Source organism: Euphorbia lathyris, chromosome 3 (assembly GCF_963576675.1).
Source record: "Euphorbia lathyris chromosome 3, ddEupLath1.1, whole genome shotgun sequence".
NCBI lineage: Eukaryota > Viridiplantae > Streptophyta > Magnoliopsida > Malpighiales > Euphorbiaceae > Euphorbia > Euphorbia lathyris.
The window spans coordinates 88,323,594-88,333,725 of NC_088912.1; the positions used below are offsets into that span (position 1 = coordinate 88,323,594).

At 38.0% G+C, this 10,132-nt stretch overlaps 2 protein-coding genes across 2 annotated transcripts; both read right to left on the minus strand.

Moving 5' to 3' along the window:
* Positions 1–39: 39 nt before the first annotated feature.
* On the minus strand, positions 40–2,430 carry LOC136223598 (uncharacterized). Its single transcript, XM_066011697.1, has 4 exons — positions 1,590–2,430; positions 1,299–1,508; positions 1,113–1,204; positions 40–1,004 (listed from the first exon to the last, which is right to left on the minus strand). Exons 1-4 carry the CDS (start codon positions 2,211–2,213, stop codon positions 395–397), a joined length of 1,536 nt encoding a protein of 511 aa, XP_065867769.1. The 5' UTR covers positions 2,214–2,430; the 3' UTR covers positions 40–394.
* An 813-nt stretch (positions 2,431–3,243) lies between these two features.
* On the minus strand, positions 3,244–9,302 carry LOC136224657 (ABC transporter B family member 3-like). Its single transcript, XM_066013050.1, has 9 exons — positions 7,952–9,302; positions 7,809–7,863; positions 7,542–7,717; positions 7,273–7,437; positions 6,895–7,190; positions 6,500–6,816; positions 6,183–6,406; positions 4,181–6,097; positions 3,244–3,660 (listed from the first exon to the last, which is right to left on the minus strand). The coding sequence occupies exons 1-9, from the start codon at positions 9,101–9,103 to the stop codon at positions 3,313–3,315; spliced, it is 4,650 nt and encodes a 1,549-aa protein (XP_065869122.1). The 5' UTR covers positions 9,104–9,302; the 3' UTR covers positions 3,244–3,312.
* Between the last annotated feature and the right edge of the window lie 830 nt (positions 9,303–10,132).

Sequence of the window (10,132 nt, forward strand, 5' to 3'; positions counted from 1 at the left end):
TGTCAGAAATTGTCACCCTGAGACAGTAGAAAACAGAAATTGAAGTGTGGGCCTATTGCTGCAAGATGAAAATTCTAGGTACTTATCTTAAGTAAATATTTTCCTGTTTCCAGAGTTAAAATAGTTTCTTTTAGACGTTTTCTAAGTCAGCTTACTGCACATCTTATAAATTCTGTGAGAGGATTACATATCTTGTAATCCTAAACAAGTAGCACACTTTAGACTCTCAATTGCATTATTTCAGAAGTCATGTTCAAAAGATGGTTGGCCAAACTTATATGGTTGGGCTCATTATATTCTTACCTGGCAATATATACATTACTAGATAAGTTATTACATTGACAATCAAGACACTTGTATAACTCAAACTTGAACCATCTTTCTGTTTCAACTTTCAACCTCGGTCAGATCGATTCTCGAGGGCTGATGCAGCTGAATCAACATGAGCAAGTAAACAAACATAAAGCTTTTGTTTCAACCGATTGATAGTCTCCGTTAATCCATTATCATTTTCTGAGTTCAAATTGTTTCTTAGTTTATCTAACCACTCATTTGCATGCTTAAGCTGAGACAATATCACAGCAATATGGTTGTTCTCCGGCTCCGTTCGTCGCCCAGCATTGTCCTTACCCTTTTTCTCCTGAACAGCAACACGAAATCCGCTATCCAGTGCTCCTTCCAAAAATTTCAAAAACCAGGTTGTTGTTTCATTCAATAAAATCTCCCTTACTTCTTTCATGTCTTTTGTGCCGTCTCCTTTTGCCCACTCCATCTTCTCTGTTGAACTTAAATCTGTCCAAGACTTTGTAGATTTTAATGTACTTTTAGCATGGCTAAGACCGGTCCTTTTGGTTGGTTGCTCTGTGTCTGATGATTGAAGCGATTTGACCTTTAATGGAGCTGTTGTTTTCGGTTGGTCGATGAGCTGTTGCAGAGTGAAGAATTTGGTGAGAGAGATATGGGGGTTCTCTAGTGAGGTGGATGACCGGAGGTCCGCAAACATACTGAAACAAAATATTATAGAAACAAATGATAATCAGGAATTTTTTAACATTGGGTTATTCACTTTGTTTAAAAGGAAAATGTTATACCATAGAAAATTATGTTCTTACTTGAGCCATTTGATAAGAGATGCAGCAGCAGCTGCTTCCTTCTGGGCTTCTGCTGCTACCGTGGAAGCTAGATATCTCCTTCTCAGAATTCCCTAACAAGATGAGACAACAAAGAACATTAAGCAGCGAAAATATACAAAGTGTTTCAATCATTTAAGTTATGAAATCTAGATACACGAAGCGCACCTTTCCGTGCTTCAGAAGGCTTGCAGGTAGAGAAGCCCATGGTGTTGTATCAGGTGAAAATGTTTTATCTGAATTTTCCTGTTTGTTTGATGAGGATTTTGCAGAAGTGATCTTGGAAGGCACCAAAGTCTCCCTGGAATTAGGTACAGCTACCTCTGGCTTTGAAGAAAGCGAGTCAGATCGATTTCGGGTAGTAGTTTTCGGGGCTTCCTGCAATGCTAATTAACACCAATAATCAGGTACCTTTCTATGCACAAAATGTATGACAGCTGACAAGGAAGATTTTCATACCTGACCTTTATTATCTTGCTGCTTTCCTTTCATTATGCAATTCTTCTTATTAGCAGCTCCATTGTTATCGGATTCCGTTGGACTTACTTTTAGACTCGCAGTCGAAACACCTTGCATATACCTGGATGCAACAGCAGCTTTTTCCTCCTTGATAACAATCTTCTGTCTTGAATTCTCGTCTTTCCCTACCAATAATTCTCTCACCTTTGAACCATTGATTAATTCACTATCAACAGCTAGAGCTGCCTCAGACGGCGACAACATTTGCATCAAATCTTTCGGGTTCCCGACAAATGGATTTCGACCAGGAATAGGTCTTACCCCAACCAAGATTGGAACAGGAGTTCCAGATTCCATCTTATCAACATAAAAGAATTGCCCAAGTTGTAACTTGTTATTCAAAATCAGTTCATTATCTTCCTTGGAGAGTGAAGCATACGTCGAATGTGATGAATCGGAAACTTTTATAAAGAAACCTTGATTAGGCCATAGCTCAGAGCCTGTCAAGGCAGGTACAATGCTGATAACTTGTAGCAGAACAGACCGATACTCCCCGCGTACTTTTACATTAGAGTTCATACTCTGAAGAAGCTTCAGCAGCACTCCTGGTATGAGAGATGCCATTGTTTACTAGGAAAATATCGATATCCTCGCGCTCTCTTCTAGATCTGCCTGTGCTTATCGTTATAGGCTAAATGTGAAGAATAAAAAAATGCATAGATAGGGAGATATTACAAGTTTTTTGAGGTTTGAAGGGAGGAAGATAGAGATTGGTAGACAATTACAAGTAAAGGCAAACTTGTTTTGTTTTGGTGGAACAATACATTGGCAAGAAGGCCCAAAATCTCTATAACTTTGCATGCCAGGCAAGTAATAATCAACTTACCTTGGCTTTAAAGCCAAGAGATGTACCAATTTTTGCTTATTATGTTTGTGAAATGACAAAATTGACCTCGTGTATGAATCATTGGTTATTATAGAAGCATGGAATTTCTTCGGGTATTTTTGTCCATGAATTATAGGTTTCAATGTGGTCAAATTTCCCTTTTAGAGTTAGAGGGAGTGGAGTTTTTAGAAAGGTGGGGAATAATTGATGTTCATATTCTATTAATATGTTATTTTTTGCATGCAAGAATTTATTTATAATGATTTGATACAATTATTCATACATCGTAATTCCTACTTTATTTTAATTATGCTCATAATTTGGAAAATAATATCTAGTATAAAAAAAATTGTTTTACAAATGCACACGCTTATTTTACTAATATACCGGTTACTTTCTCAATTTCCAATATTGAATTCAGTTCATTCTAAAACCCTCTTCATCATTCTTTAGGGTCGCTCATTGTCTAGTCTTTCCACCTACTTAGAACTGAATCATATAGGCATACACCTACTTAGAAGTGAATCATATAGGCACACCGGCTTCCTACCTGTATTAGAAACACTTTTTACTAATATCTTTCGGTCACTCCTCTATTTCCAATGTGGGATTCGATTCATTCCTACTCTTATTGTCATTCTTTAGAATCGCTTTTTACTCGGACTTTTCACCACCGTGAAAGCAAAATTCAACAAGCTTTTTACTTCCTCATCTAGTATCAACTATCAATAAGCTTTTTTTTTTTTTTTTTTTTTTGAAAAGAACAAGTGAAGCAAAAATCACTCAAACTGAAGATGTTGGGCCTGAATACAATAAATAGCAAGAATGAATAAGAAATCAAGCAAAAGCAGTAGCTTCAGTTTCAGCTCTAACTAAGCTAGCATAAACACCATTAAGATGTGAATTCAAAAGTGTATCATGACTTCCATACTCAACTACTTCACCTTCTTTAACTACAGCTATCATATCTGCTTCTCTTATTGTAGATAACCTGTGAGCTACCACTACTGTAGTTGCTTGCTTTCTCACTTTCTTTAGTGCTTTTTGTACATGTTTTTCTGATTCCAAATCCAATGCACTACTTGCTTCATCTAGCAGTAGCACCTTTGATTTCTTCAGTATTGCTCTTGCTATTGCTAGTCTTTGTTTTTGCCCTCCTGATAGCTGAACTCCACTCTCCCCAACCTACACATAATACCAAGGGTAAATTATACTTATGGTTCCTCGACTTTGCATTTACTTTCTTTATGGTTCAAACCGGGGATAAAAGACCCTAAACTTTGCCTTTTACTATCGTTAGGACCCCTTTTACTCTTGAGTAAGTTCACCATTCACATAGCAAGTAACTTACCATTCACATAGTAAGTTCACCTTTTACTATCTTTCTAAACAACTTTAATAGACATTAAGGACAAAGTCCAAGAGCTTTTGTGTCCGGTTTTGAAGTTCTGGAGCATAAAGAAAGGGAAAAATCGAAGAGCCATAGGTGTAATTTAACTTAATAACAACAAATCATAGATATGAACAGCTGAATTAAACAGACGGTAACACTCTATAAACAGAAAAACATGTAAATTTCAGAGTTAAGAGGCATAAAATTGTGTTTTGTCTAGATTCTAATAAGCACAATGTGGAAATTCAATGGATTTAGTTTCCTTTGAGTTGAGTGGTCAAGAAAAAAACATTGTTTTAGAGTATAACATACCTGAGTTTCATAGCCTTGAGGGAGGCTGCTGATGAACTTATGAATGTAAGCTTCCATTGCAGCTTCTTCAACCTCAGCCCATGAAGCTTGAGGATTACCAAATGCAATATTTTCTCTTATACTTCCAGCAAACAAAGCAGGTTCTTGACCCACCAAAGCTATTTGTCTCCTTAACCACTTAACATTAACATCTCTCAAATCTGTTCCTGCCATTGTCACTTTCCCTTTATTAGGATCATAAAACCTTTGTATTAACCATACAACTGTCGATTTCCCTGAACCACTTCCACCTACTAATGCCACCATGTTTCCCCCTTTCACTTTCAATGAAAACTCTCTCAGAACAATAATCTCAGGCCTTGATGGGTATGCAAATGTTACCTTCCTGAATTCAATGTCCAATGGTTGTGATCTCTCAAGTTTTCTTCCTTTTTCTCTGCCATTACTTATCAATGATTTGCGGTAAATGATATCGAAAATCGAAGGAATTGCTGTTCTAGCCATGGTTGTATCCGGTGCTAGCCCAGCTAGTTGCCCAACCGAAAATGAACTTAGAACTAGAATGAGGAAGATTTTATATACATCTCCGAAATCAGTCTTGTCTGTTTTTACAAGGTATGCACCAAACCAAAGGGTCAAGGTATAAGCTGCATACATTGCTCCTTGAGATAAACCAAGTACCACGCCGAGAATTTGTGATCTTTTCACTGAATTCTTCTTCGGTTCTTCTAAGGCGTTATCAAAGGATCGAACAATCTGTTCATGAGCAGAAAATGTTGTTACAGTTCTTATGTTTGAAACTGCACCAGCAGCAATGCTGCTAGCTTTAGCATAAGCTGTGTTATCTAGCTTTGGTCCGACGTTTATGATCAAACTGAGGTAGCTAGCTCCAAGAGTGAAAGGAGTTAAGGCAGTAGCCAAAAGGGCTAGTCTCCATTGAAGGTAAAATGACACTCCAAGACCAACAGCAGCTGAACATATTCCCATAAACAATACAGACAATCTATCACCAAGAACCGAACGAAAACTGATACAATCAATTGATAACTTTGAAACAAGTACTCCTGTGGAATTATCATCGAAATCAAACCAACCCGGTTCTTGTTTTAGTATAGACTGAAATAAGAGGTTTCGAACTCGCATTGTTAGTTTAGTTCCTGCCCATCCACATAAACCTTGTTGTCCTGTCATAGCAAGAATGCAGCCTACACCAAGGCCTAGAAGTGCTACACAGATGTTTCCTACGTTTTTCTTCAATTTCGTAGGATTCGCCTTATCATCGAAATAGATTTGAAGAGCTAGACCGAGAAGGAAAGGAAAGACAGATAGAATAGCACCTGCAACCATACCCAAAAGGAAGCCTAGAAGAAGTATGATCATTTCTGGTCTCTGGAAATTCCATATTTCGGACAATTTATAACCTCTTGGCTTCAATCTTTCTTGCATTTCCTCTTCTTGCATAGGTCTCAATTCGACTGACCTCGAGATCTCCTCTACATACTTTGATCTGGGATCATGACTTGATTTTCCATGTATGGGATATTCTGTCGCCTTATGAGCTTCAACATCTTCCCCTGTAGGTTTTGAAACTGCTTCGGAGGCAAGCTTGACAAGGTCATAATAAGCACCAGCCTTTTCCATTAGCTGACGATGGTTACCGATCTCTACGACAGAGCCCTGATCAAGTACAACAATGATGTTGGCATTTCTTACTGTGGCTAGCTTATGAGCAATAACAATGGTTGTCCTGCCTGCTGAGATCTTATCAATGGCTTGTTGGACAATAGACTCGGACTCCGCGTCCAAGGCACTAGTAGGCTCATCTAAAAGAAGAATATGAGGATCCTTAATCATGGCTCGAGCCAGTGCAATTCGCTGCTTTTGCCCGCCTGAGAGTTGGGTTCCCCTATCACCTACCTGCCAACAAATAGCAAGAACTCACCTATATGAATATGAATTCCATAGATACACCGGAAAAGATAGGAGAATTGTCTTACAGTACCTGAGTGTCATAGCCATTAGGAAGGCCCGAAATGAAGCTGTGAGCATTCGCAGCAATGCAAGCGTTGATTGCTTCCTTCTTGGAAGCATTTTCCTTCCCCATCAGCAAGTTTTCGAGTATGCTAGTAGCAAAAAGAACTGGCTCCTGCCCAACCATACCCATCTGACCTCTTAACCACTTCACTTGTAGTGTCTTCAAATCATGACCATCTAAGTTAATTGATCCTGCAATAATGTCGAAAACGTGCAAGCTTATTACACATTCAATACAATTCCAAGCATACAAGTGTGGAATTCCTGTAGACTATGAAAAATTACCCTTGACAGGATCATAGAACCTCTCTATAAGTGCGAAAATGGTTGATTTTCCACCTCCACTAGCACCAACCAATGCAAGAGTCTTTGAAGATGGAATAACCAAGTTGAGAGAGCGAAGAATTAGCGAATCAGGACGAGACGGATAAGCAAAAGTAACATTTTTGAATTCAATCCTTCCGCGAACACTTGGAAGTGTCCTTCCGTTTGAACTGTAAGGATCTATATCAGGAACTCTGTCTATCACATCATACACCCTGCTTGCTGCTACAGTTCCTTGCGCGAACTGAGCAAAATATGTCAATGACAAGGCTAATCCCCTGTCAACAAAGATGAAGATACAATAAGTTCTAATCGCTAGAATGATACAACTGTGAGAGAAAGTAACCAATCATTACCTTCCTCCAACATTGACTCCGAAGAAACAAGCAATGGCATCGCCTCCTTTTATTTCTCCGTTGGAAACCAAGATGGAACCATACCAGAAGGCCAACGCCCATGTTGCATATGTAACCAAGTAAATAACACCCATTCCTGCACCCTTAGCAAACCCGACTTTCAACCCAATAGGGACTGATTTCATCAATAGATCAGCATATTTCTCAGCCAAACTATCCTCGGCCACGAAAGAAAACACTGTTCGAATAGAACTAATAGCTTGCTCAGCAATTCCACCAGCTTTCCTGTATGAAGCCTTCAATTATAACAACCCAAAAGGTCAATATGATATCACAAAATGCAAATCAGAATCTCATAATATCAGTCGGTTTTGATACCTCTTCTTTTGTAGCTAGACCAACATAAATGGCCTTATAAGCAATGCCACAGATCATCATCAATGGCGTCACCGAGAAGACCACTAATGATATCTTCCATGATCTTATGAACCCAACAGCATAACCACAGATGAAAGTACATATCTGATGCACGAAATGCGCCATCTGTAATAAGTAGAAACAAAATGATCATACATGTTATTGAGAATGTATTGTATATATTACACTATTAGGCTCCGAAACCGAAAACAACTAATAAATGTATTAACCTTTTCACCCATCACTTCTTGGATTTGTGCAACATCACTTGAAATTCCATGCATAACATCACCAGTGCTAACTTCAGTATCATAAAAACTGATATCTTGCCTTAGAACTGCTCTTAAGTACATAGTTCTTATTCGATGAGCCGATCGTTCCCCGACCAATCTCCAACAGGTAATTTCTGTTTCATACAATGTAAAATTTCAAACACCTCTGTCTCACTCTACACAAAATCATCAAATGTAAGAAAGCAAGATTGAAGATTGTCCTACCTAAATATGCTCCAACTACTACAATTGCTGTTAGGATAGTCATTTGCTGACAAATCTGTAATTACAAAGATGAACAATACATATATTAAGCAAATTAAACAAAAACCTCTATACAATTTGGAGGTATTAGATGAAATTTGTACCTGGTTTACATCCTTCATGATCTGGCTTTTGCTATCTTTAGCAATCTGGTTAACAAAGTTACCGAAAAAATACGAAAACCATGGAAGAGCACCTCCATTAATGAGAGCTCCTACACAACCCAAAAACACAAGCAAAAGATCCAACTTTGTTGAATACTTAAAGAGGCCAAAGAGTCCAACTTGTCTAGGTGGCTCTTCTTCATCTTCATCTTCTTCCTCTCCATCATAATCATCATCATCATCATTAAACGTCGATTTTCGATCAATTTCACCGTGACTATATTGATCACTGTAATTCCGGCTAGGCGTATATTGATAAGCATCATTACGCCTCATATTATGATGATGTTGTTGATGATGATCATGCTCAACATCTAAATAAGCATGTGAAACTGAATGCCAACGAGATTGCTGTTGGAGATTAGAATGATCAGTTTCAGACACTCCTGGAATATCTCTTACAGTATCCTCAGGTGTGTTATAATGATCAAAGGTTGAAACCTTTTCATCCAATATAGCCAAAGGTTGGAATTTTTTGATCGGATCTTTGTTTTTATCTTCCAATTTGGAAAACCCAATTTGGGATTTCTTTTTAAAACCATTTGAATCATAGTTCTTGACATGAACAACTAAGCTTTGATCATTATTATTATCTCTTTGAGCTCGGCTTTGAAGCTCAAGCCTGCCAGAAGGAACTGTACGGCTAAAACTAGAATTAGAAGTGTCAAAATGTGGATTAACAAAGTTTCTAAATACTCCATAAGTATGCCCCAGATAATAATCATTCGCCGATCTTCTAAAAACTCGAGAGTTATTCGGCGGAGTAGCCGCAGCGGAGGCTGTCCATGGGCTAAAAACTGCACCTAAATAGCGGTTATCTTGCCAGCCAGATGGCTGAAACTGCCAGGATAACTCAGCCTGCCATGAAACATCATCATCGGCAGCAAAAGGAGTGGACGGAAGGAGAGGACGGCGAGGTCTCCGGGGAGTGAAAGTGTGGGATGATTCAGTTGAGGTGAAGTGTGTGAATGACTGCGACTGGGAAGGATAGTGTGAACTTGCCGGAGTAGTTGTGTGCCGGTTTCGTTGCCGGCGGGTTCTGGAGGAGTGGCCGGAGTAAGAATTGTCGATTTCAAAAGAGGAATCAGCCATTGTTGGAGTGATATGATTAGATTAGGGTACATGAAAGAAATAACAGAAGAAGGGTTCAACTTAGTGATGAACGATGAGCTGTTTATGAGAATGATCTTAATTACTCCGCCTACAGTCAGTAATCGGCCGGCTGGACTTCTATTCTGTTCAGATACTATTGTAAGCTCTCAAGGAAGAAATCTTTGTTGATATGCTGACCTGACTCCCTACACTTGGCAGTAACTGAACAAACTCTGTCCTCAAGTAGTTGATTACAATAACATAAAAAGTAACAACAATAAAATAAGGGTTAAGGTGCAAAAGTACCCCTAACGTTTTGGGCTAGGAGCAATTTTACCCCTAACGTCTAAAATGGTGCAATTTTACCCCTAACGTTGGAAGCCAAGAGCAATTTTACCCCTAACGTTGATAAATTGGATCAATTTTAGACACTATTATAAAACACATAAATTTTTATTCATTATTCTGCACCAATTCCATAACAATTCGTTCTAAAAAAAAGAATTTCATGTTTTTTATAATTTAATAATAGAATTTGAGATTAATATTTATAAATTCGATAGATTTTTTGAATTTTTTTGTCTAATCCGTACAAAAAGACAGTATATTTTTTTATTTTTTTCACATCCTAACAAATGTTTGTGATTTGTTATTGATAAAATGACACATGTATGAAGTGTAGATAACAAGATTCATGACCGAGAAGACAGTTTGATGAATTATTTCTCAAATTGACACAATTTATTAACGTTAGGGGTAAAATTGCTCTTGGTTTCCAACGTTAGGGGTAAAATTGCACCATTTTAGACGTTAGGGGTAAAATTGCTCCTAACCCAAAACGTTAGGGGTATTTTTGCACCTTAATCCATAAAATAAATGGATTAGGAAACTTAGCTATGCATTCACTAAGAATATCCTTTCTCGTATTTTTAAAAAACTATTGCTCTCTCAAATCTCAATTCATTCTTCAAAATTGATTATAGGTGTAATGCCGAGCAATCCGTCATCCCCATATAATAGCGAGCAATT